General features: G+C 43.9%; 1 protein-coding gene across 1 annotated transcript in view; it reads left to right on the plus strand.

Moving 5' to 3' along the window:
- ACOXL (acyl-CoA oxidase like) overlaps nucleotides 1-27,558 on the plus strand; it is a 317,436-nt gene that overhangs the window by 14,605 nt on the left and 275,273 nt on the right. Inside the window, exons 3-8 of the mRNA XM_040623184.1 lie at nucleotides 9,714-9,797; nucleotides 19,579-19,665; nucleotides 19,996-20,094; nucleotides 23,772-23,895; nucleotides 24,698-24,784; nucleotides 26,594-26,666. Of these exons, the coding sequence (XP_040479118.1) occupies nucleotides 9,714-9,797; nucleotides 19,579-19,665; nucleotides 19,996-20,094; nucleotides 23,772-23,895; nucleotides 24,698-24,784; nucleotides 26,594-26,666 (554 nt within the window). The remainder of the gene's footprint in view (nucleotides 1-9,713; nucleotides 9,798-19,578; nucleotides 19,666-19,995; nucleotides 20,095-23,771; nucleotides 23,896-24,697; nucleotides 24,785-26,593; nucleotides 26,667-27,558) is intronic.

A 27,558-nucleotide genomic window follows, 5' to 3' on the forward strand; every position in this document is an offset into this window, starting at 1 on the left:
GTAGGGAAGGGTGCTTGCAAAGCCTGAAGACTCATTTCATACCAAGCAGTTTGGCAAAGTGAATTTCAAGCTAGTGAACTGCCTCTCAATGGAACAAGCGTTTAGAACTGTGAATACAACCAATCAATAAAAAATAAAAAAACCCTCAAAAGACCCCAACCCTCTTTGGTTTTAGCCACTTTATGAGAGTCTGGCCTCCAGTACATCTGGCATGAGGCTGATTGGAAGGTGAAATCTTGACATGTGCTCAGTCTCCCGGTCTCTTAATCAGTCCAATATGTCCATGGCTTAACTTAGTGTCAATATTCAAGACCCGGATGAGGGTTGATCCTTTACTGAGGTTTACTAATTGCTGCTTATCCCACTGAGTCTGAAGGATTAGCCTGCGTAATCTTGCTCCTGATGAAGCTGTGGGTCCCTGGATCCAATTATCTTCCTATTTTTGTGGTTCCCTTTGTGGTCTTAGGCAGCCCGGACGACCCCGTCCTGGATGATTTGGTATAGTTCCAGCAGCAGCCACAGGATTGGCCCTAGACGATCCCTCCAGGTCATTTCTGTGAGTTACTTCAGCCTATCTGGCGCTTCTCTCTGTGTGAATTCACAAAAGCCAATGAACCTGAAGGAAATTAGACGAGTCGGTCATCAGCGCGGCAGGCTCATCTCTTCGGGTGGATGTCGTGAAGCTCAGCAGCACATCTGTGTTTGAAGGCTCTCAAATTCCACCCTGTAAACAGCTGGAGGAACTGTCCACATCCAGTAATTCTAGAAGAAGTGTTACATGATTCATTCTGCCTCTCAATAAAAATATTGAGTCATGGCTGTACTGCCTGCTCAGAGAGCGTTCCAGGTCTTTCCATCCTTTCCTGGCCCCCATTTCGCGTTGCTGTTAGCTTTTGTGGCTGATCCGATGAACTCCAAGGCAGAACGCTGTGTGTAACGTGTAATGATGATGTTCTCGAGGACAAATGAGGAGTGAGCCTCATTTGTTCCAGGTCTCTATGGACAGTCCACGGGCCAAGAATAAGCCATTAAAATATTTCCACTCTGCGTTTTCCCCTCTGCCATCTGCAATAGATTTGAGATGTTCTAATAATTTCAAAAGGAGAAAACAATATCTGAGTCTGACTACAGAGTATACAGACATGTGCATGCACGCACACACATAGTGTGAACAACATCATTGCACCTCGTGGACTTTTCCTGCACCTGTTTCCAGTGATATCACATTCGTGCCCTTCAGCCAACTGACCTCTTCTTCCCCTGTGGAAATCCTGGGTGGGGGAAGTCACTGACTCCCTGTATTTTCAGAGATGGGGAGACAGAGGACCCAGGTGGGAGATCTACTCTATGGCAGCCCTGAGACTGGAGCCGACAGAGGCTGACCCCCCTGCACCCAAATCACCATAACCAATAATAACAGCTCATACTTGCCGAGTACATATCTTAATTCCAGTCACAGAGCTAAGAACTTTAAATGAATGATCTCATTTAATATCCACAACATCCAGAATGGTATTCCCATTTTACAGATGAGTAAATTGAAGACCAGTAATTGGTCTGAGGTTATGCAACTAGTAAATTGTATATATAACTAGTGGAATACAGATTTAAACCCAGCTGGTCCTGCTTTCTGAGCCGGCTTCACTCTGGTGGTTCTTGCCCCTGGCTGCACATTAGAATTGCCTGGGGAACTTTCCAAACTCCTGCTGTCTGGGCTTTGACTCAGGCCAATCACATCAGCATTTAAATTTCCCAGGTGATCCAGTGTGCATCCTGGATTGCGTACTGCTCTCCACTGTCCTTCTTTCCCGGTACTCTGTACTGTCTACCCCGAATTGTTCCCATTCAGCATTTGGTCTCCGGCAATCATGGTTCAGGGCTGACTTATAGGAATAAGTCCTTTCCCCAGGAGGAAGGCAGTTGGGATCAGGCTGTTCCTGGCCAACAGGAGTGAGGAGTAGGGGAAGATAGTTGAATAATGAAGCACCCATTCCATGACTGACCCCCACCCCCCTCCCCATCATCTCTCTCACTCTGAGCTCTGCTTGTCCTCATCCCCATGATCCACAGTGGTGCTAGGCATGGCAGCATCATTATTATCTAAACCAGTGGTTCTCAAAGTATGGTCTGAGGACCCCTGGGGGTACCCAAGACCCATTCAGGTACTACCTGAAAGGTAGGTGTCCAAATACGTGTGCGTGACACCAGATTTTCATCATAAACTTCAACCAGAACAACATATGGCAACAAACACAGTGTGGAAGCAGATGTGAGGGTCTAGATGTCTTTAATTAAGCTAGATGCTACAATAATTTGTAAAAATGTAAAACAATGTCATTCTTCTCACTGATTTTTTGGGGGGCTGGAAATTATGGTTATTTTTCATAAGAATTATGTAATTTACATGTAATGGGTATAATATTGTTATTCTTAACATAAAAATTTTTTAAATTCTCAGTTTTAATTACTAGTGTGCATAAACAAAAGCTCTTTGGAATCTTCGATAATTTTTAAGAATGTAAAGGGGTCCAGAGACCATAATATTTGAGAGCCACTGATCTAAGTCATCCACTGTTCTCTCAGGAAGTCCACTCCCAGAGCAGCTTGAAGGGGAATTGGCAGGAGACTTATATTTATATTTATTATACTATGGCTTTCCATGGCTTTCCATTTCTATTATATTTATTATAGTATAATTATTATTTCAATCAGAATTTTAGTCTCAGTTTGGGATGGTTTTCGTTTTTGTATTTAAAGAAATGCCAGGTGGGTGATGATGTCTAAAATGGAATAAGACTCCGAAGTCAGCTCACTGTAGAAGGCATTTGGGAATGGGAAGAATGGTTGCATTCCTAATTAGCCCCTAAAAAAGGAGCAAACTTTCCCGGGAAGTTACATGGAAGCCACGGGTGGGTTGTGGAGAAGGAGCTCAGTAGAGAATATGCTAAGAAGGCAAGGATGCCTCCTCTGCCACTAGCCTTTTTCACCAGCCCATCCCACCCAGGCCTGCTCCGCTGCCCACACAAACCAGTGCCAGCCCTGATGGGTCCTGCAGACCACGACCAAGTACGCCTCCCCCGCCCCCCTCCCAGTACTGGTTCCTGACCTACTTTGAGCTCTTGGCTCTAACACCCTAGCCTTGGCTCTGCCCCTTGGCCCTCTGGCTTCTGTTTGTACTGGAACCCAGGCTTTTCCTAGTGGGCTGTGACAGGCTGCCCCTGGCTCTCAGTCTTGTGTGCTGCCTTTGGCAGGAGTCCCTGTCCCAGCTCCAGCTCTACAGACTTGGACCCTGGCCACTTGGCCAGCTCTCTGGCCAGGCCAGCCCTGGCCACAAGGGATGCCATGGAGGATTTGAGCAGAGATGACAGGACAGAGTGGCCTGTTTACAGAAGTTCCTCTGTGTAGATTGGCAGCTGAACTGAGTTGTCATCTCTGATGGCCACAGGAATTACTTGAAAGAGCCTGCCAGGGAGTGAGTTGAGATCCACACAGGACAGACCCTAGGGTAGCCGGAATCCTGGTGTTCTTTATTTACTGCACTGTAAACAATTTGGCTTAATGAAAACTTCTTACTTTGGCGCTTAGTTATTATTCTTATGGTGAAATATTAGGTTAAAAATAACAATAATTATTACTTGCTATAATTTGCTAAGCCCCTTCTATGTGCCAGGTGAGGCAATTCATTCATTTTACAACCATTTATTGCACACCTACTATGAGCCAGGCATTGTTCAAGAGGCAGTGAACAAAGCACACAAAACATACCTGTTTTTATGGAGCTTATATATTAGTCTTGGAGAAGGCAGACAGTAAAATAATAAACAAGTAAATTTATGGTACATCAGATGGTTGTCGTTGCTGGTAAAAAATCAAACATGGTGAATTGGAAAATGATTGGAAACAGTTAAAAAAATCAAACATGGTGAATTGGAAAAGAAGTAAAACTGTCTCTCTTTAAAGACATGATATTATATGTAGAAAACCCTTTTACATTAAAATTAATGTAAAATAATGCACTTTCCATTAATTTAAAAGTAAGCTCATGCATTAAGCTGCTTGTCAATATGATACACTCATCATTACATGTTGTCAATATTGGTAAATTTTGTGATTACACTAGTAATCAAAAAAATTTCCAAAGCAGTTAGGAATTTGGTAGGAAGCATGAGCTGCCAAGAGAAGAGGCATTAAATTTAAGGCAAAAATTTGGAAAATCCTAAACTGTCAGAATACTACACTGATGTTGTTGTGAAGAGAGAAAAATATCCCTAGACAGAGCCATGGGAATGTCACCTTTCATTGTTCCTGATATTGGGCTTTCCTGGAATGGCCAAGGCCCCTGGGGAGACCAGAAGTACAGTGGCTACATCTAGCCTTTGTTATAGACTTCTCCCAACACTCTGCTCAGGCACCCTACTATGTGGCCCCAGCGGAGGATCAGCAGAGAATAAGGAACCGGAAGAGAGTAAGAAAAGACATGTGTGGAGGCCATGATTAGAAGTTTGGATTTTCTTGCAAAAGTAACTGGAGTCATTGGAGAGTTTTCACAATGGTGGGGGTGGGGGAGGAGAGGGGGAAGCACAGCATGAAGCTTATTTTTAAAATATAGTGCTTTGATCAAAGTTCACAAGTTGATTCCAAAAAACATACATGGAAATGCAAAAAACCTGGAACTTTCACTACTTGATTTCAAGACTTACTATAAAGCTACTCAAGATTATGTGGTATTCACAAAAGGACAGACAATAGATGAATGGAACATTATGGAGAGTCCTGAAATAAACCCATACATATATGATCAATTGATTTTTTAACAATGTTGCAAGGCAATTCAGTGGGAAAAGAAAAGTATTTTCAATGAATGGTTCTGAAGCAAGTAGATAAATATATAGAAAAAAGTTAACCTTGATCCCTATCTCATACTACACTCAAAAATAATTTGAGATGTATTATGTACCTGAACATAAGATCTAAAATTACAAAGTTTGTAGAGGAGCAAAGGAGAATGTCCTTCTGACTCTAGGATGGGCAGAAGTTTCTTATAGAGGACCCCCCAAAATGCTAAACATGTCAAAGAAAAAACTGATAAATTGGTCTTTATCAAAATCAAAAACTGTTTTTCATCAAAAGACATCATTAAGAGAATAAAAGGGCAATCCACAAACTAGGAAAAAGTATCTGCAGTGCATTTATCTGAAACAAATTGTGTCAAGATATGAAGGATTTGTACCCAGAATATATAAAGAATTCCTAAAGCTCAATGATAAAAGGACAAACGACCCAATATAAAAAGTGGGCAAAGGACCTGAACAGGCACTTCATAGAAGTCTATAAATGGCCAATAAGCATAGACAGATGTGCTCAGGATCTTTAGTCATCTGAGAGATGCATATGTAAACCATAATGTGATGACATTACACTCCCTCCAGAATAGCTAAAAATGGAAAAGATGCACAGGACTGACGAGGATGCAGAGAAACCAGAAGTCTCCTGCATTGTTGATCGCAGTGTAAAATGGTATAGCCATCTAAAAAACTGTTTGGTGGTTTCTTACAATATTAAACACAAACCTACCCTTTAACCCAGCAATTGCATCCCTGGGAATTTACAAAAGAGAAATGGGGACATATGTCCACAAAAAACTTTTACATGAATGTATATATCAGCTTTACTCATAATAACCCCAACTGGAAAGAACACAAATGTTCCTCAGTAAGAGTTTGGACAAACTGTGGAATATTCATAGATGGAAAACTACTGAGTCATGAGAAAGAACTACTGACACACAAATCAGCACGGATGCCTTATTTGCATGAAAGAAGGCAGACACAAATAGGTACATTCTGTGTGATTCAATTTATGTAAATTAAAGAATAGGCAAAGTTAATGGATGATGATAATATGAGAACAGTGGTTGCCTGTAGGGGTACAGACTCTGAAAAGGGGTTTGAAGGCACTTTCTGGGAGAGATGGGAACATTCTATAATCTTAATTGGCATGGTGGTTACACAGGGAGATAACTGATCAGAACTCATGTACTTAAGCTCTGTGCATTTCACTATACGTAAGTTTTACCTTAATAATAATAAAAAAGATCATAGTGTCTGATCTTTTGGGCAGAGTAGAAGCAGGGAGGCCAGCTGGGAGGCTGTTACTATAGTCCAGGCACAAGATGGTGGTGGGAGATGTATGAAGTGGCTTGACTTGGGATCTCTTTTCAAGGGAGGATTAAGGACTGGTTAGCCCAGTAGGAAAGAGTCTCATTTAGGCTGGCCCCAGATGATTGGGTCCCTGAAGCCCATTTATTTATTTTATTTATATATTTTACTCGCCCCTTCTCTTTCTAAAACAATTCAAGGTTAATTATAACAAAGGACATGTATTCGATAAGACTGAGAAAACATAACCAAAATAGAAAATTGAAACCAGAAGGTAGAAGAAGCAAATATGCCAGTTGGAAACTGGTCATAGAAAACTAAGATCAGGAAACTCTTTCTGTCCAGTACCCTTGGCTGGGACTGCAGATGGGTTATAAAGAGGGTGGTGAGGGTCTTTTAATATCAGAGAAAAGACGGCTCAAGCGGTGCTGAGTCAAGATGATTTTAGTTGAAGAGGAATATATGACTTGTGGAGACTCTCTGGGCTTATAAAACCAAAACGCATATTTCTGTAGAACTTGATTTATAACAGAATATTGCATCACAAAGGTCTGATACATGCAGTGCTCTTTAAAGAAATGGGGGGGGTATTTTAGGGAAAATACCTTCTTTCTGTTTGAGACAATCTATTATGCAGAAATGTAAATAGCATGGGGTGTAATTTAGGATAAAATATAAGCTTGAGCATATTCTCCATACATTTATGGAGTCATTAACATTTAAAATTAATACAAACTAACATTCTGACATGGGAATTGAGTTTGGTTTGAATATATCAAGTCTAAATGAAGGCAGCTATTGATATGTAGAAATACTGCAAACATGTATGTCAAAAAACACATGTTGATTATTTATTGATCATATCAGTACCGACAATTCATTATGTTGTCAGTTGAATGAGAGGGGAAACTTGTCAATATTAGACATTCTTTAATTAAGAACAATTAATGAATTAGAAATGAAGGAATTGAAGAAAAGAGATAATTTGTATGGAGAAGATATTAAAAATATATGCCAGTAAGGCAGTCAATCAAATTAAGCCTAGTCTTAGTTCTGGAACTTTTGCTTGACTTCTTAAAATAGACCAGTCCAAATGAATGCTTAAATCACCACCAGAGGATCAATGGCAAACTCATACTGGCATTGCCCATCAGATCTAATAGCAAAGATCGCTGACTCGTGCAGAGACCGGGGAAGGAAAATAATCATCATAAATAATTCATAATGCACTAAGATGGCTAAGTTTGGGGTTGATTCTTTAGCAAATGTGATTGAATTTATTTCAAACTGGTGGATAAAAATGACCACAGTTGGACAGTATTAATGACAAAGGCATGCTCTTGCATCAACAATATAAATGGAGGGAATGAAATATGAAGAAAACTTTGATCAGTTGGGGATTCTGAGGGATTTACTTATTCCTGATGGTTTAGGTTTGGCCAAAACAGAGCAGGTGGTTTAAGGTAAGAAAGGATTTGTTGTAATGATGTAGGATGGGGTGACACTCAGGAAGATCACTTGGGCACTGGGATGTGTTGATGTCAGGTGTCTCCTGGGGACAAGGCTGGTGGTACAGAAAAGGGGTGCACTGGCAATAAAGTCTGGGCCACCCAGGGTCCTGAGATTTCTATAAGCTTCATAATGAGGGGTGGGGGCAAGATGTCCATATGAGGAATCTGAAGATCTTGTTTCTGGCCTTGCTTTTCCACTTACGAGGTGATTCTGGTTGGACAAGTCTTTTGACCTCCTGAGTCTAGACTGTTCTATCTGTTACATGGGGTCTGTACTTCCTTTCTTGCTTAGCCTCTCGTGGAGGGTTGTGAGGATCCACGGGACAGAGGATACATGGGCCCTCTGAAAGAGTCTGCGAATATCCGCTACAGTTTTGTGGGATTTTTTGTTTTTGTTTTTGTGTTTTTTAATTATTTGCTGGTAACTAACTCTCCAGTGCGAGCTGAAGCTGGAGCCATGCAATGGTTCATGTTCAAGCTGGAGTTATTTTAAGAAATAATCAATACAAGATGCATTGGGTTGGAGCCACCGTAAGAGTCATAAATCTTGACAGTCTGCTGTTTGATAAAATTAATAATGCTTGAAAGAAACATTGTAAAAACCTACAGGAGGGGAAAACCTAGTGCGTTTTGGGGAAAGAGCTTAATTGTGGAAACTGAGAGTCACTCTAGGAAGGTTGGTTATCATCCTGGTGCCAGTGGGGCAGTTTTCAGGCACAGGTCCACACAGGCTCATGCACACACACACACACACACACACGTGTGCACACACCACACGTGTATACACACACCTCACGTGTATACACGCGGTACACAAGGGCAACAAACACCAGCTTTGTTGGCTGGGTCTCAGGAGGGACTGGAGAATAAGGGAGACTAGCATTAATTCCAACAGTGGATGATTCCCATCTGGGCACTCAGGGGCCCGCCACCTTCTAAGGAAATGCCGCCTGCCTCTGAATTTTAAAAATAAAATAGCCTCAGCGTTTCTGCCCTGTCTCATTTCTCGCTGGTGAAGAGTATACTCACGTAGCTTTGGGGTTTTGGGCTGTTGTGCACAGCAACAGAGACGACGGCAGTGAAGGAGGACAGGGACCTCATGGTGTTAATACATCCAAGCGCTGAGATGGTCTATGGTTAGAAAGGAAAGTGAAGAATATTGCTTTTCCTGTGTCCACAATGTTCCCAAACCTTCCGGATCTTCTGTCTTCCCAGCAAGGTTGTCGCGGGGACTGGAGCCAGGCGTCCCCTGTTGGGAGAATCGGCCACTCCACGTGGAGAGGCCGCAGGCCGGGTGGGCTAGGCAGAACCGTCGTTGCTAGGCACAACCTGCGTTGCTAGGCAGAAGCGTGGAGGGTGTCAGGCTCCGGGGAGCTGCGAGGGACAAACTTGGTTAAGGAAGCACAAGGCCCCAGGGGAGTCGGTCAGAAGCCTGCCCTCTGTGGGGATGCAGTCGGCTCTCCTCGTAGGTGGTCGGAGACCGGAAGGCCACGTTAAAAACCTGGATGAAAACATTTCAGTAGGGTCATGGGAGTATTTATGATGTAAAGATTGCTTTTATTGCGGTGAATTTTTATTATAAAAGTAACATACGTTACCCCCCCCTTTCTTTATCCCTTTCTTCCCCTACCAATCTTCCTAGTTCTTATGTTCCATAGATGAGAGAAATCATATGGTAATTGTCTTTCTCTGCTTGACTTATTTCACTTAGCATTCAGAAGGGGGAATGAAGCATGAGAGACTATGGACTCTGAGAAACAAACTGAGGGCTTCAGAGGGAAGAGGGGTGGGGGAATGGGATGGACTCACGGTGATGGGTAGTGAGGAGGGCACGTGTTGCATGGTGCACTGGGTGTTATACACAACTAATGAATCATCGAACTTTACATCGGAAACCGGGGATGTACTGTATGGTGACTAACAATATAATAAAAAAACATTAAAAAAAAAGTAACATATGTTAATTATAAAGATGTTAAGTTAAAATGTTAATTAATTTTAAAACCATAAGGAGACCTTGACATTGGCTCTGTCGTGTTTTCAGGCAGAGAAAACAAAGAATTTTGTCAGTCGGAGCCTGGTCATAGGAGAAGTCCTCTCCATAGCGGACATGGCCACAGCAGTAAAGGTGAGAGGCTCTGGGCGCCCCGCCCTTCATGAGCTGATACTTAGTTTGGAAGGGCAAGGAGCACAGTGGAACCGCACAGGTATCAGTCTGTCTATTGGAATAGATGCTTGTAAAATGGCACACCTTACAACCCATCCTCCTGACTTCCTCTTTAACCATTATATTCAACCTCGTGCTTGTTTGTTCTTGGCTTTTCTTTTTGTTGTACTGCACTGTCAAGCGATTATTTTCATTTGTTTTAATTTTAGAAAAAGTCTCATAATCATTCATGATTTACTTTCTTCATGTAAATATGATCACTAAGATCAGTCTGTATTGTGGCATGCCACTGCCTTCGTATTTGTTTTTTTTAAAGCTTTTTATTTTGAAATAATAATGCTCACAGGAAGTTGCAAGAATAGTACATAGAGTTATATGAACTCTTCACCCAGCTTCCCTCTGTGGTGACATCTTATAGAGCCGTAATGCAGTGTGAAAGCAGGAAATCACCACTGCTACAGTGCTGTACAGTACTAGACTACAGACCTTCAGATTTCACTAGCTTTTACATACACCCCAGGTGTGGGTGTGCAGGGAGGGGTGTGTGTAGTTCTATGCAGTTTGGTCCCGTATATGGATTCACGCGACCACCACCATAATCAAGGTCTAGAACTGTTTCATCACCACAAAGAAACTTACAGTGCTACCCATTTGCAGTTGTACCCAGTCCCCATCCCATTCCTGTTCCTTGGCTACCACTAATCTATTCTCTATCTTTGTAGTTTCACCATTTTGAGAATGATATATGGATGGGAGTTCATTCATTTTTCATATTCCTTTGGTGAATATGTGACAACACTTAGGATTTCTTAGACGTCTCCATTTTTGCTGTTTATTGGGGTATAAAATGGCACTGTACCGTGGGCTTGCTTTGCGTGTCCCAGCTCGCCAAGGATGATGAACAGAATAGTCCAGCAGGTGTGATGGCCATGGTTCCTCATGGAACCCTAAGTTCCCAGTGGAGGGCCATTTATGCAGGCCTGCATATGCTCTCCTTTGTCTCCCTGGACACCGCCGTGCCTCAAAATAGGTCCCTGCATCCAAACATTCAGTCCTGATGTCCCCAAAGGGGAGAAATAACTAGAACATGAAGAGAGAATGAACAGACAAGAAAGCCAGGTCAGTCATTTTTAAGTCCAAAATGGCAGTTATTATTATTTTTTTTGGCCTTGTAGACATTTAGATATGAGCAGGAATTAAAAACAAAGAAAACTGTGAGTTCATTGGTGGTGAAGGCACCCACCATAGGTCCTTTGGGGGGGAGACTGGGTTCCCTGTGATTTCAGCCAGGCAGGGTCTCTTCCCTCCTAGTTGGGCTGGCTGCGGCTTCCAGGCAGAAGAAATTCAGCTGAGATGCAACAAATAGATTCCCCTCTGAGAAATACTAGAGGTCCATGGTCTAGACTCACGATCCTCAGTTTGTGTTTTTTCCCCATATCACTCTCTACCTCCTTCTTTTCAGCAAGCTTGTGGTGGGGTGTGGTCATGCAGAAGTCCCCATCGGGTGTTCCAGCATTCTAGGTGGGGAGCCCTCTCCTTAGCATCTTTAGGGTCTTGCACTGACCCTAACGCCTAGAGTTGTGCAGGGAATGTTTGAATGAATAAGGGAGGGGAAGCCTGCAGTTTAAAGCAGACTTAAGAAGCATTTGAACCACTTGCAATGTGTGGACATTATTTAGATTCTGGTTCAAACAAATTGTAAAGAAAAACTATGTGTCAGTGGGAGAAATGTAAATGTTGGATATTTGGTGATATTAAAGAATTATTATTATATTTTTAGGTGGGGGTAATGGTTTTAGGGTTATATTTTTAGAAAGAGTCTTTATCTTTTACAGATGTATAGGACATATATAGGGATGGAATGACAGGATGTCTAGGATAAACTTCCAGATTACCTGGGGTGTAGAATGGGAAAGTGGATTGGGGGGAAAAGCAAAATGGACCATGAGCTGGTCATTGTTGAGTTCATTATACTATTGTATTTTGGCTGAAATATTCCAAAATAAAGAGCTTTTGAAAAAGTTCTGCTCCTGAGTATCCTAGGAGAAAATATGAATAGATTTAAAGAAATAGGTCTTGGGGTGCCTGGCTGGTTCAGTTAAGCATTCTACTCTTGAGTTTGGCTTAGGTTGTGAGCTCAGGGTTGTGGGATCAAGCCCTGCCTCGGGCTCTGTGCTCAACGGGACGTCTGCTAGAGATTCTCTCTGCCTTTCCCTTGTTCTCTACCCCCGTTCCGTGCTCTCTTTCTCTCAAACAAATAAATAAATCTTAAAAAAAAAAAAATAAAGAACTAGGTCTTTAAAAATGCTTCTCTGATCATGTCACTCCTCTGCTTAAAACTTCTTCCCCTTATGCTTTAGAGAAGCCCTCCTATTTTTGATATGGCTCACAGATCCTTATGTGGTTTGGCCCTACTCACTTCTCCGGATACCTTCTGTCTTACTTTGTCCTCCTCTCTAGGAGACCTGACGTACTGGCCTCCTTTCATTCCTCTCATCCACCTTTGGCCACCCTTGCCGTCACCCTAGAATGGGTTTTTTTTTCCCCTCCTTCACCTGCCTGATGCTTGTTCATTCTTCAAGTCCCAGCCCAATGGTCCTCCCTTCAGGGAAGCCTCCCTCAAGCCTGCAATTTAAATCCCATCTACTTGTCTTCTGTCTTTGTACGTTACAGTTGTCTGCCACAGTATGTGCCTGCTTTGATCTTCTGAATTTATTCATGTGTCTAATTGCTGTATATCTCGTAGCACCACTAGAGGGCAAACTTCTTGAAGATGATCATCCCCTACGTTCTTGTTACATAGTATCAATACAGGAGAATTGAATACATAGAATCGAAGCAGACCTTACTAGAAAGGTTAAATGTAAAATCACTGTATGACTCAGGAAATCCATTCCTAGGTATATATCCTAAAGTACTGAAAACAGGGAATCAAACAGATACTTGTGTGCCAATGTTCATTGCAGCATTATTCACAATAGCTGAAGGATGGAAACAAAGCAAGTGTCTGTCAACAGATGACTGGATAAACAAAATGTGGTACGTACATATGATGGAATATCATTCAACCATCAAAAGGAATGAAGTTCTGGTACATGTTACAACATGGATGAACTTTGAAAACATGACGCTAAGTGAAATAAGCCAGACACAACAAGACAAATACTGTACGATTCCACTTAACATGAAATTTCTTAAATAGGCAAATTCATAGAGACAGAAAGCAGAGTATGGGTTACAAGAGGCTGGAGGAGCAGGAGAACGGGAAGGGGTGGCACGGCACAGAGTTTCCGTTTGGGGTGATGAATAAGTTTTGGAGATAGATAGTGGTGATGGCCGCACAACAGTATGCATCTAATTCATACCGTTGAATTGTATATTTAATAATGGCTAAAACACAAACTTTATGTTAAATGCATTGTGATGCAATAAAAAAAAAAAACACCTTTAAAAATTTATCACAAGTTATCATGAACCCTGTTTGCTTTCCCACACATCATCCATTGCAGAGGACTTGTTTTTCTTGTGCTTGGATCTCCCAGACGGTTAGAGGAATGTGTAGATGGTGCCCCGAGTCCAGTCCAGAAGGGCCATGTCTGTCTTTCCAATGGGAGGGAGGGAGGTGTGGAGGGAGATGTGGTGTGCTCAGAAGAGTTCCTATGAGCCCTGGGTTGGTCAGGGCATCCCCAGACCTCGCTGCCAGCCCCCGAGCAGCTGGAAGCCTCTGCCTGCTTTCCTTTTACACCTGCATATGAGCTGGCTGTAAGCCTGATGAGGGAGTGTCCGCAGCAGTTCATGTAAGTCATCTGTGCTCCACAGGCCTGGGACCCTTTTCTCTCTCCCTCCACGTCTGTGTTATCCAAAAGCTCTGGGTGTTCCTGAGCATTTTAGACAAACATAGTTGGACTAACACAGCCAAGTGGTGGCAGGGCCAGGGGCTGCTCTGAGAGTGACTCACAGTGAGGTTGGGGTGCGGTGTGGGGTGGGAAAGTGAGAGGTGCCAAGAAAAGACTTCCTTTGCTGAGGGCTTTGAATCCCTGCTTTAGCTTGGGAATCAGCCCAAGGTCTTCTACCAGACACACTGATGCAGTCTGGAAGGACTCTAGGGCCCAAAGAAATGTGACATGCTTCCTTTTCTTCTTCCCCATGACTGTTCCCCTTTTTCTTTATTTGAACCACCCCTACTATCTATCTTAGTTTGCTTGGGGTGCCATGATAAAATATTACAGTTCACGTGGCTTAAATAACAGAAATCAATTTTCTCACATGTCTGGAGGCTGGCAAGATCAAGGTCCAGCTGATTCAATTCCTGGTGAGGACTCTCTTCCTGTAGATGGCTGCCTTCTCACTGTGTCCTCACATTGGGATTGGGTAGAGAGAAACAGAAAGAGACAGCACTCTCTGGTATCACTTATAATGGCACTAATCCAATGGAGCCCATTGAAGGCTCTATTCATGACCTCATTTAAATTTAATTAGTTCCCAAAGACCCCTATCCTAATACCATCACATTGAGGGTTAAGGCTTCAGCGTATGCATTTTGGGGGGAACCCAATGCAGTCCATAGCACTATCCTTTCTGGGGTCACCACTGTCTCAAAAACCACCTGCAGTGCCTCAGTGTGTTCCATTTGCTCTTGGAATGAAAAGAATCTGAATTCACTCGAAGTGTCTTTAGGGGACCCGCTGTTGGACTATGGTGTAGGAAGGGCCTGAAAGGGCCTGGCCTGTCACAGCCATGGCTGGCAGACTTCCTGGCATGCATGACAGTCCTGCCTGTTCCATCGTGGCAGGGAGATGGTCAGAATGATGTGGGTTTACGTCCTGTCTCTAGGACTTCGTAGTCAGAGTTCACACAAGTTCCTTCTACATCTAAGCTCATGATGGGTGACCTTTGTTTTCTCTTCTGTGAAGATGGTGCTGCTGATGCCCATTCATGGGCTGTGTTCAGATTTATATGATTCCTATGAGGAGCTACATGCCATGGCTGGCATGTAGCAGGACCTTGATAAGTGGACGGGATATACCTCCCAAGATGTGGCCCAGAGCCCTTCCTGGAAGTCTTCTAGGTAGTGACTCAGTCAATGGATTGAGGTGAAAACAACCTGTGTTCCAGATCCAGCCCACTAGCTCTCCCTGCCATGGTAGGATGTCTTTCTTGCTAGTCATCATTTGGAAGTTAAGAGGCCCCATCCTTGAACCCCTTCAACCTATCCTGACCACAGTTTCCAGCCCCAGGTAGCTCTGACCGTGGCCTCCAGAAGCTACTGCCAGCCATCATTGGGCATGTTGTGTTCATGACCTCATGTACGTGATGTAGCCGTCCTTCTCCTCCTCCAGACAAGTGAGAAAGGAGAGAGGGAGCTTTCCCAAAAAACAATGCAAGATACGCACAGATTTAGAGATTTTATTAGGTGTCCTCTCCTTTGTCTTAGTTCCTTGCCACTGCTTTCTTTGGTCTTTCTCAGAACAAATAGACTTCTCTGGGTCCTGTCTGCTGAAGTGGGCTGGAGGCCAGGGTGCCCACTGGGCAGTGAAGACAGCAGTGGACACAGTGCTCGCTGAGGAGGACATTTTGCCCTGCTCCCTGGTGATGGATTAGTGCCCTTCATTCAGTTTCTGCATCCCTGTCTTGGTGAATCCATCCCCTCCTTCCTGGCTCCTCCTGCAAGCAACCCCCCCACCCCTGGCCCTCACTAAGCAGTTGATGGGCCATCATCCCTCTGGAGGCTTAGGCCAAAAACTCAGGTGTCACCTAGAGTCCTCTCTTGCCTTCTTCTCCCAAATCCAACCCATCAGCTCTGTCTCCAGAAGCTACCTTGAATGCCCCTGCTTCTCACCACTGTGATCTGACCACTGCTCACTGGTTTTACCTCAGTCATTGCTTGGTGGGCACCTCCTTTCTGCTGGCTGGGCTGGGGTCCATGCTTCTCACAGGAGGCACCTGCTGGAAGCTTGTGTCAGGCCAGAGAGTCATCTGCTTGGAACCCTCAGGTGCTCCCCCTGCATCGGCCCCATTGGGTCAGAGTATCTGCCTTTCAGAGAATGTGGCTTTGGCAAAACACTGACCAGCACTTGGGGGAAAATCCTCACATTTTAAGTGACCATCTGGATTGGGGTCACACGGACGCCACCTCTGTTAACTGCTGCAGTTTCTCCAAACCTACAGGTTCCATTCACAAGCCCAGTGCTCCTACTAATGACATTTAATGAATGTGGATAAAATATTCTCCCCGCCCCCTTTCTAAAGAGGAGGAAAGGATTTAAAATCTAGAAGAGGAATATATTTGTAAAGAATACATTAGCCATGAGCTAGAGATAAGATTTAGGGGTGGAAAATTCAACCTGTTTTAGTTTTAGAAAAACGACTTTCTTTGACTTGATTTCCAAGATGATTTACGAGGAAAAATCACTACTTGGATTGACTGCATCTTCCTGGGCGGGAATTAGCAATGTGATTTGCAGTGTCATGATGATTCTGAGGACCCTTTATGATTCTCCAAACGAAAGTACTTCATATGTCAGATGTGATTAATGAAATTCGTCTGTCATGATGTCAGAGCTGTTAAAGTTGGTGAAGTGCCCTTTCAGACAGTTAGTGCCAGGCCCATCACACATGTGGAGTGCGGGGACTAGTTCTTGCCAGAGGCTGGTGACAGTTCTCGGGCGGGAGCATCTGAAGATTCCAGGCGGGAGCATCTGAAGAGTCCATTCCTGCTATTTCCCTTCCTGCAAGGTCTTACTTGGGGTTACTGTGTCCACTCAAGTTTGTTCAAATGTAACGACCCCAGGAAAAAAGGGTACCTATTGGCTGTTGTAACTGAAGAGTCCAGAGTGAAGCAGGTATGGCTGTGTGGTACCTGGTCTCTCTCATGTCTCTGATTTGTCTCCTTCTCCCCACCTTGACCTCATGTGTTGGTTTCATACACCAGCTCTCATGATGGCAAGAGCAGCCAGCAGCACTAGGCCTCCATGCTTCCAGATTCCACTGCAGTGGAAAAGAGAGGGCTTCTTTTGCCTCCTGGCTCACCCATGTATCCCAGAGGATGCTATGGTTGGACCCACCCAGACCTCGGGTTTATGCTGAAGACATCCCCTACAGCCAGGATATTATAGATATTATGCAGATCAGCCAATCCTGGGCCCAAGCTCATCCTAGAGCTGGGGGTGGAGGTCAACATCAGCCACAAACCGCTTGGACTGACTGTGGGAGAGGAGGACTCCCCAGAGGAAAGCCGGGGCTAGGGGCTGGGGCAGAGGAAGTCATGCTAACCTGAAGACACAGCCAATGTCTATACACTTGAGCTCCTTTGTCTTTGTCATCAGTCCCCTACTCCCTTCAAATGGCCCCGCTCCAGCTACCCTTCCTTCTCATCTTCCTCCTCATCTTTCTCCTCCTCCACTTCCTCCTTGCCAGCAACACTTTTCCAGGGTTTATAAAAGACGAAAGTACTTGGCAGTTGACCATCACTGAATTCTCGCAATCTTATGAAGTGCTATAAGGCATTAGGCAGCTTGGGTTTGGACCCCAGCCCTGCGCACCATCTCAGGGTGCAGCCTTGGGCAGGTCATTCCTCTCTCTGAACCTCAGTGTCCTTGTCTGTCAAGTGGGGGTGCTGATGTGTTTTTCCCAGGGTGGTTGTGAGAATCAGTGGGTTTGTGTGTATGAAGCTCAATGCTTAGAAGGCTGAGTGCTCAGTAAGTGGGAGCACTCATCACTCACTGCATTTGTCAGATGTGGAAACTGAGGATTGCCATTTGTCTAAGGTCCCACAGCCAGTGGGTAGCTGAGCTGGGCTTTGAGCCTAGGCTGTCTCATCCCAGGCTGAGTGCCTGCCCATTGTGCAGGATTGCATTTTCCATCAGCTTTCCTGTTTGCTGACTGTTTCTCATGGTAGGGCTCACCTCTGCAGACTGGGCCAGTGCCTGGGATCAGTGCACAAATACTTTGTTACACATCTTCTACATGCCAGGCACTAAGCTAACCCCTGAGCAGACAAGGCAGAGGGAACATTCGGAAGTGTCATTTGAAAGAAAAACAAAACTGGAGGTATCACAATTTCAGATTTCAAGTTATATTACAAAGTGGTAGTAATTAAAACTGCATGTATTACTGGCATAAAAACAGAGATATAGATCAATGGACTAGACAGAAAACCCAAAATAAACCCACAAATATACAGTCAATTAATCTTTGACAAAGGAGGAATGAATATACAATGGGAAAAAGACAATCTCTTCAACAACTGGTGTTGGGAAAACTAGACAGCCACATGCAGAAGAATGAAACTGGACCACTTTCTTTCACCATACACAGAAACAAACTCAAAATGGATTAAAGAACATAAATGTGAGGCATGAAACCATAAAAATCCTAGAAGACAGCTCAGGCAATAATCTTTCTGACATTGTCTGTGGCAACATTTTTCTAGATATGTCTCCTGAGGCAAGGCACGTAAAAGCAAAAATAAATTATTGGGACTACATCAAAACAAAATGTTTCCGCACAGTGAAAGAAACTACCAACAAAACTAAAGTCAACCTACTGTATGGGAAATGTATTTGTAACTGACATATTCAATGAAGGATTAATATTCAAAATATATAAAGAACTAATACAACTCAATACCCAAAAAAACAAATAATCCAATTCAAAAATGGGCAGAAGACATGAACAGACATTTCTCCAAAGAAGATATACAGATGGCCAACAGACACATGAAAAGATGCTCAACGTCACTCATCATCAGGGAAATGCAAATCAAAACTACAATGAGATATCGCCTCACACCTGTTAGAATGGTAAAATACAAAACACAAGAAACAGGTGTTGGTGAGGATGTAGAGAAAAAGGAACTTTCTTGCACTGTCAGTGTGAATGCAAATTGGTGCAGCCACTGTGAAAAACGGTATGGAGGTTTCTCAAAAAGTTAAAAATAGAAACTACCCTACAATCCAATAATTGCAATACTAGGTATTTACCCCCAAAATACAAAAAACACTAATTCAAAGGTATACTTACACCTCTATGTTTATAGCGGCATTATCTACAATAGCCAAATTATGGAAGCAGCCCAAAGTGTTCATTGACAGATGAATGGATAAAGAAGATGTGGTATATATATATAATGGAATATTACTCAGCCATAAAAAGAATGAAATCTTGCATTTGCAACAACATAGATGGATCTAGAGAGTACAGTGCTAAGTGAAATAAGTCAGACAGAGAAAGACAAATACCATATGATCTCACTCATATGTGGAATTTAAGAAACAAAACAAATGAGCAAAGGAAAAAAAAAAGAGAGAGACAAACCAAGAAACAGACTCTTAACTGTAGAGAACAAACTGATGGGTACCAGAGGAGAGGTGGGTGAGGAGGATAGGGGAAATAGGGGGTTGGGGATTAAAGTGTGCACTTATCATGAAGAAATACAATAAAATGAAAAACAGAAGGGTCATTTGGTGGGCTGAAATGGATAGCCCTGAGGATGGAGGACTGATGCCTTGTGGTGTTGGGGTGGCCTGTCCAAGAGAGACAACCATGAGCTATGCCTGAAGAAAGGAACTGGAGCATTCCAAGCAATGAAGGGGGAAGGGCATGGATGCTTTGCCACTTGTGGGGCTTATGTAAAGGTTGATAAGCTAAACAAATGCTCCTTGAATGGAGTTTGGCCAGGGTTTTAGCTGTCATTAAATTGTTGACTCTCGCTAACGGTGGTCTATGTTGTCCTTGCTTTCAGTGTGGAATAATTTACTGGCTGTTTGGTGGTGCAATCAGGAACCTTGGAAGCCCAGGACATGTAACTAAGTGGCTTCAGCCACTCCAGGTATGGCATGTACCTCAATAGATGTCTTCTTCTATGGAGAGCCTTAAAAATTCATTGTAGCTAGATGTGTGCATGTGTGCATGTTTGCAGAGAAAGAAAATAAACCGGAGAATTACTGTCCGCAAGAATCTTGTTCAGAATGAGAAGTTCAAGACTATTTTTTAAAAGGATTGTCATGTTGTTATCACATTAGCTGTTACCAGGCTGAACTCTTATAATTATCTCCAACTCACCTCTCCCTCTCTCACCCACATCCTTGATGATCAGAGGTCTGCAGTTAGAGCAAGCATCTGACTAGCTAATTCCCTTCTAATGTCTTGTAAACTCCAGGAGCAGAAATACACTGGGATGTTTGCAATGACTGAGAGGGGCCATGGGAGCAACGTGCGAGGGATCCAGACTGAGGCCACCTTTGACCTCTCTGCGCAGGTGAGGATGCTGCCTATTATTCTGCAGTTCAGGGCGGCAGGAAGACCTGTTCAGAACCAGACTGTCCTTCTTCCCGAGGCCAACCTCACGTCCTCTCTGTGTGCTCTCTGGCCTGAAGCGCTCAGATTTAGAACAAATGCCTAAGAGCTTCAGTGGAGGGGGACATATGCTCAGGCTTCATGTGTCTGATATCAGCCAACACTTTGACAGCACCTACCGTGTGCGGGCACTGTTTTACGCACTTTACATGCTCTTGTTAGTTGGATGCCTTGTGACAACTCTGTGAGAACAGTACCAGCACCATTTTGTCATCCTTCCCTACAGCAGTGGGTAAATGACTGGAAGAGATGCTTTTGTTTGCACTCCCCTTTGCACCATGGGGCAGGAGGGCACTGTGTGTGCTGGTGTTTCCTTACCGGAAACCAAGCCTTCATTACCGGCATGAGGCTGTGTTTTTAACTGTGATCTACACAAAAATTCACATGGCGACCCAAACAGAATTTCACAAAACAATCTTGCTTTCACTACCTTTCGTATAAGTGGTCAACTTCATTAGTTTCCCTTCCATTCTCATTAATACAAAAGAGTTCATCAAGACTCTCTAAACTGATCCCTCTCCACGAATGCGTCACACCCTGTAGGGCGAAAACCCTGCTCTAAAATCTAAGGAAGTCCCCATTTCTTTAGCTCCTACTCCCCCTGAATAAAGAAACTACTTACTTATTTCACTCTCCTTCGTAGTTTCTTGTTTGATACTGGGTTTTCCTAAGAAATACAAAGGAATACATAAAGTTTGAAGTTCTTTCTAGACATGAGTTTGGGTAAATACGGGTGTGCAAGCATGGGGCATGAGTGTAGGTGTGGTTACTCAGTCTATTCTCCATTTTTGCTAGATTGTCCTTTAGAATCTGAACTTTTGTTAGCAGGTTTTCCCAACCCACAAATGCTAGTTAGAGGTGATCAGGGTTTAGAATGACAGATTCAAACGAGGGTTGTATTGGAGTATGTTCATCCTGTCCTCCTGCCTAGATGCTAGTTCTTTACAATAGTCAGTCATGTCCAAGGTCATAGCAAGAATAAGAGCTGACATGTATTGAATGTTCACTATGTTTCAGGCTCTGTATCAAACACCTTCAGTATACTTTACCATATTCCCTCGCAATAACCATCCCATAACATGATGGTAAGCCACTTCTGATAATTTAGCATGCGTGTGCTAGACTCTACATGTAACATTGTGTTAAATATCCTATAGTTTTCTAGAAAGGTATTATTGTCCCTATTCGATAGGTGGAGAAACTGAGGCTCACAGAGGTTAAGAAACTGACTATCAGTATGTAGTTAATGAGTGAGTCTGCTTCAAGTGGGACTGGCCCTAACAGCTTAGCTTTCCTGCCAGTGGTGGCGCGACAACCAAACATCTTTTGAATTTTTGGCTGGTCCATTTTTTCTTTCCCTAAACCACGGTACTGAGGTCACCTTGCTGTCATTAAAGGGGAAAAAAGAAACCCTACCCAGAATTCTTATTTACTTGTTTCTTCTTACAGTTATTTTTCCCCCACAAAAATCATTTCCCTAGGTGGGTCCCATTTTCCCCAAACAGCATAAATGATTTAGCTACCTGGCATGCTTCAGCAGCTGCCGCCGTCTGCAGGGGAGCCGCAAAGCTGAAATCATAATGCTGAGGACACCCTGGTGAACACTCTGCCTCCGGTGGGAGTGAGAGAGAGAATAAGCCCACCATAAACTCAGGCCGCTGAGAATTGACATAGCAGGGAATGAATTTCTCCTTCATTGCTTTCTGTGTTCCCCCCTTCATTTCCCTTTTAAAATGCGAGAGCATATCCAGTGAGCCCTCTCTCCCTCCAGGACTGTTTCAGTCTCTTATATTTTTTGGTTGTTCATGTCTGTGGGTTGGCTGTTTTATTTTTATTTTTGGACAGTGGCCTGGGTCGTGGTAGGGATAATTAAGAGGTAAGAGAGAATTTCAGGTTTACATTTTATGCTAAGTAGCAAAAATAAATGAGGCTACGAGATCTTTGGCCAAAGCCTTTTTTTTTTTTTTTTTTTTTTAAGCGCGTACAGTACTGACCATTTTGTTGGCCTGCAACAACTAATTGTGGTAGGAACCACCACACATGGTGTGCATTATTTAGATCCCGCTTCAATGCCAGCATTTTGGCTTATGCAGACTTTCCCAAATCGACGTTTTCACCAGAAGTGACAAAGCTCCTTCCCAGAGCGTATCAGATATTTACAGGGATGGATGGCCTCCTGTCTCTTCCCCATCCCACCTGATCTTTGCTGCCAGGTCAGTGTTACTCTGCCACTTCCCTTCCTGGCCTCGAGGGGTAAGCATCCCTTCCCCACACGGGGTTTTTGGGTGGCATTTTTGTTGTGGTTGTTACTGCACCCTAGTCTCAATTCCTTTCTTCGCGAAATCCTGGCTGGCCTGATAAGACAAGGCCGGTCTCCAGAGACTTCTCTTAAAAAGATTCAGCTTGTCCATTTATGTTTCTGAAAAGCGCTTGCACATGTTAAAAGTTTCCTTGTGCAAACACACGTCAGAGAATGTTTTCTTAGGCTTCAAGAATGTATTTCTTGGCCAGCGGGGAAGTGTAGTCTATATACTTTAAAATCTGAACTCTGAGATAATCTTTACATGATCAATCGCTTGTTGGTTTAGTTCGGCCACATCTTCGATATTGTCAGCTCCAATTAAACGTGTAGTTCTGCTCTGTAGCCATTTCCCCTGGATTCCCTGACCTGCCCAGGTACCCTATATTCAGAGCTGGCAGTTACTGTCAGTGCCTCCTTGACAAGAGGTTTCAGGGTAACCCGGGTGGGAAGCAGAATTAGAAGTGAAGGGGGGAGCATTTCCATTGTGATTCTGCACTGGCTCCCCGAGAGGAGGAGAAAGATGACCCAGGTTGTGCAGAGCCTGAAAAACCCTCCATCTTCTTCTGGAACAATGTTAATTTCAAACTGTTCAGAGCTGGAATCCTTGGTCATATGCTGGAGACAAACCGGGTGGCGTGTTCAAAGATTCTTTCCTTTATAGGATAGAGAATTATTTACAAATGCTTCAGTTTAAGGGCTTATGCATTGGGGGGGGGGCTTTTAATTATTATATTCATCAATCAAGAAAATGGAGAAGCAGGATCTGAAACAATCATCCAAAAGCTCAAATGAGGTTTTTTTTCCCTTTTATAAAAATCAGGATTGTGTGGGGTGAGGTTCTAAGCAATGGTGGGAATAGGTCATGGTTGCCTACTAATCTTGCTTACATTCCAGCATACAGTTTTGTCCTTCAGTTAGTTGCTATTTAAACAACAGAGCCGTATCGATGAGGTCGAGATTTCCAAGGCCTGGGCAAGAGCAGAGGGCACGAGGAACCAAGTGATTTCTCCAGAAGGGGCAATGCCCAGCAGACAAGACAAAACACACAGATGTAGACTCATCCAGCTAGGGCCCCCAGATCATTAGACATGCCATTCTTTCTCGTGAACCTTGCAGATGGGGTGTTTGGGAGAGCTGAGTATATATCACCAGGGCTTTGGGGGTTTTGCCTTCTCTCCTGCCGTGAAATTGCCCGAGTGCGTCCTGCTGGAGGGTGGGGATCTGTTTCACAATAATCATTGCACGGAGTCAAGGAGTTGAGATGAGCCATAGGAAAGGAAAACTCTGTCCCTGTGATCGACACGCCATGTGAAAATGCTGAGAAGATGTACATTGGAAATGCGATGTATGGGAATTACGCTGCGGTCTTCGCTCAGCTTATCATAAACGGAAGATCGCAAGGTCTGTGCTGGCACAGAAAGCTAGAATAATCCTCTTCACTCTTACTGCTTTCCAGCAAGCACTTTACCTGGAAAGTGCACTTCACAGCACTGGTTTCATCTTTTATAAACTCAGGGCCAACTTTATTTCTTAAACACACACGATGACTGAATTTATTATTACATTTTGGCATCACAGTAGTCCTCCCTCCCCATCTTGGGTGCAGTTTTGCTTTCCACGATTTCAGTTACCTGCAGTCAGCTGCAGTCTCGAAGCAGATGACCTTCCTTCTGACGTATGGTCAGCGGGTCGGCAGTAGCGTCACTCTGCCACAGCGCCTACCTACATCCTTCCCGCACTTCGTCTCATCACGGAGGCATTTTATCATCTCACTGCATCACAAGAAGGGTGGGTGCAATGCAGTAAGATATTTTGAGAGAGAGAGAGAGAGCACAGTCACGTAACTCGTATTATAGCATATTGTTATAATTGTTCTAGTTTATTATTAGCTATTGTTGTCAATCTCTTACTGTGCCCCTGATTTATAAACTAAACATTGTGGTAGGTATGTAGGCATAGGAAAACGCATGGCATATATAGGGTTCGGTACTTTCTATGGTTTCAGGCCTTCACCCGGGTCTTGGAACATATCCCCTGTGGACAAGGGGGGCCTAGTGTATACACTGTTATTATGTGGTGCACACTCCTAGAACTGACTGAATTTCAGGATCAACACAATTGTAGACTGTTCCAGAAAATGAATAAAGCTTTAATGGTAGCTTTAGAAAAGAGAGTTTAGCAAATGTCTCTCTGCCATCCTCAGGGCCCCACTGTTTCATCGTTCCCATCCGCGATGAAAATGGAAGCTTGTACCCGGGAGTGACAGCTATTGATATGATGTACAAGGAAGGTGAGTCCCCAGGTGACACCTCTTCTACCATCATTAGCACTTCCTGCCCGCTCCCTGCCCCACCCAAGGAGGGTCCACCCTAACTCACCAAAACAGTAAAGGCAGAGCAGACTCTTTGATTTTGAAGCCCGATAGGAGTCTCTGATGTCACAACTGTTGGGGGAATGGTGAAGGTGATCATTTATGAATACGCATTGGCCTCATTTTCTCCCAGCCTCTCGTATTTTCCAGTCACGAGGCAGCTTTGCCCTGAGTAATTTTGCCTCCTCTCCTCTTCTTGGACTCGTGGGCTCTCAGTGGGCAGGTTGAGGCTCTCTCTTTCCTGCCCCTGGGCCACAGCCTGGTGGTGGTGCCTAGCAGACCCCTGAGGAATCCCGAGGCCTGACTCGGTGGACGAATTTGCTGTTGTACCCCAGGCTGAGCGGCTTAAACAACAGAAATGTATTGGCTCATAGTTCCGGAGGCTACAAGTCCAAGATCAAGGTGCTGGCGGGGTTGGTTCCTTCTGAGGGCTGTGAGGGAGAATCTGTGCCAGGCCTCTCTCCTTGGCTTGTAGATGGTGTCTTCATGCTTGCATGGCATTCTCCCTCCTTGTGTGCCTGTCTGTGTCCAAATTTCCCCTTTTTATAAGGACGCCAGTCCCTTGGATTAGGGCAACCCTAATGACCGCTTTTAACTCGATGATCTCTGTAAAGACCCTGTGCAAATCAGGTCACATTCATAAGTACTGGGGGTTAGAACTCGAACATGTGAATTTTTGGGGGGGAGAGAAGGGGGCGCAATTCAACCTATAACAATTGGTAAGAGCAGGCCATACCTGTGGGTCCCACCGGTTGTCCTCAGCCAAGGCCAAACCAAGCCAAAGAAACAGGTGGGAGGAGAAGGAAAAAAGAATACAAAGAGAAAAGGGGGAAGAAGACAATACTTCTTTGGTAGAGGGGATAGTCTCACCTCGGCCCTCAGTGTTTACTGACCACTGCCATGGCTGTGGGAATGGCCTGCAGGTGGGGTTGTGAGTGCTCTAACTGTAGCTCTCAGGGGTGACTGAGGCCCTTGCTGGTGCTGTCCCTGGAAAGCCCCTCTTGAGTCAAGTGCTGCTGAGAGCAGAGGGCCCAGCTCTTGTGAAGTGGTGCCAGACATTTAACACACTGGCATAAAGTCTGCTTTGGTTTCCTTGTAAGTTCCTAAATGCAACTGTGTCCTTGTCAAGGGGCGATGTTCTAAATAAAGACGTTTAATACAGATTCTTTCCCCCTCAGATTAAATGTTCCTAAGTGTGATATAAACAAAAAGTAGACCCCAGACTCTGACAGGTATCATTAGGAAACAGGTCCAGTGGCTTTTAAGAGCCTTCCAGGGAGTCGGATCACCCCAACCACCCACGGCTGTCCTTGTGGCCATTTTCTCTTGTCCTTTTAGGCATTTGACTCCACAAACTTACCCCTTGTTCTGGGAAGGAAGCTCTGGGAGGGAGGAAAAATTTGACTTCTGTATTGCTGGGGGAGTAAGTGGCTTTCCTGCCTTCTCTATGTTTGCCCTGGCATTCCTTCTGCTGCCTAGAGCTCCTCCTTCAAAAAGTCACAGCGTCCACATCCTCCACCTGAGCCCAGGAGCACAGAAGACACAGCTCTTCAAAAAAACAAACAGAGAGCGTCCCCACCCCCACCCCAACTAGAGAAGCATCAGCCACTCTGAGAGTAAAAGAAAGGGTTTGGGATTTTAGTGGAGACAGGCCTGGGAAGGAGCAGGAATAGTAGTTCTGATGCAAGCACGGATTTGCCCCCTACAGCTGTTTTCTGCTCTCTCTAGGTCTGCATGGTGTGGATAATGGGATTTTAATATTTCACAAGGTTCGGATACCAAGGGAGAACCTGCTGGATAAGTGAGTACTTTTCACTTTAACTCAGGTTGGCTGTACATATGATCTCATTGCTCTCTCAAGCTAGGCCTGGCGCCCGGGGCCTTTGCACGCCCAGGCTGTTGCCAGCCACCCCTAAAAGTTTATTGACCATCCTTCGGAAAATGTAGATGAGAAAACAGAAAAAAATTAAAATTATCCAGAATGCTGTTACCCAGACATCATGATTGTTATGCACACTATATAATTCCCTAGACTTTTTTTCCATGCTGGTATATCAACAGAGAGAGGTGTGTTTAATTTTTACCAAATGAGATCCACTTATAAATTCTATTTTTTATAACTTGTCATTTCTGTTTAACGTTATGTCAAATGTTTTTATACAACAGGAAATACATATATTCGTTATCATTTTCAATGTTGCCGTAATAGGCTTTTAAATAAATGATCTATAATTTATGTAATCTATCCTTATTGCTGGGCGATTTAGGTTGTTTCCTTAAGATGTTGTTGTTGTTGTTGCTATTACACACCAGGTAGTGTCATTGCCTTCTCTGCAGGTGGCAGGAGGTAAGGTACCACCTTTCAGCTTAAGAGGCCGTTGTAACCAGTGTTGCTTGGTGGATGGATAATGTCAGAGGTGCTCAGTGTCGGTTCCCAACATGCCACCGACATCAGGGTGGGTTAAACGATGAGGTGAAGGCTGGTTTTTCAGGTGCGTTTTAGCGCTGGAGCTCTAGGGGTTCACATTACACCTTGCAGAGGCCAAGAAACTCCAATTACCGTACTTTTCTCAACAGCGTTTCATGTGTCCAATAAAAATCCTGACTTAGAGGCATATAGGAATCTGTGAAAAAGCTAGCCATCGAGCTCTGCATAATCGGCTTTACTATAGATTTTCCTTTAACGCTTCACT

This window comes from Ursus maritimus, unplaced genomic scaffold (assembly GCF_017311325.1).
Source record: "Ursus maritimus isolate PB19 unplaced genomic scaffold, ASM1731132v1 scaffold_6, whole genome shotgun sequence".
Taxonomy (NCBI): domain Eukaryota; kingdom Metazoa; phylum Chordata; class Mammalia; order Carnivora; family Ursidae; genus Ursus; species Ursus maritimus.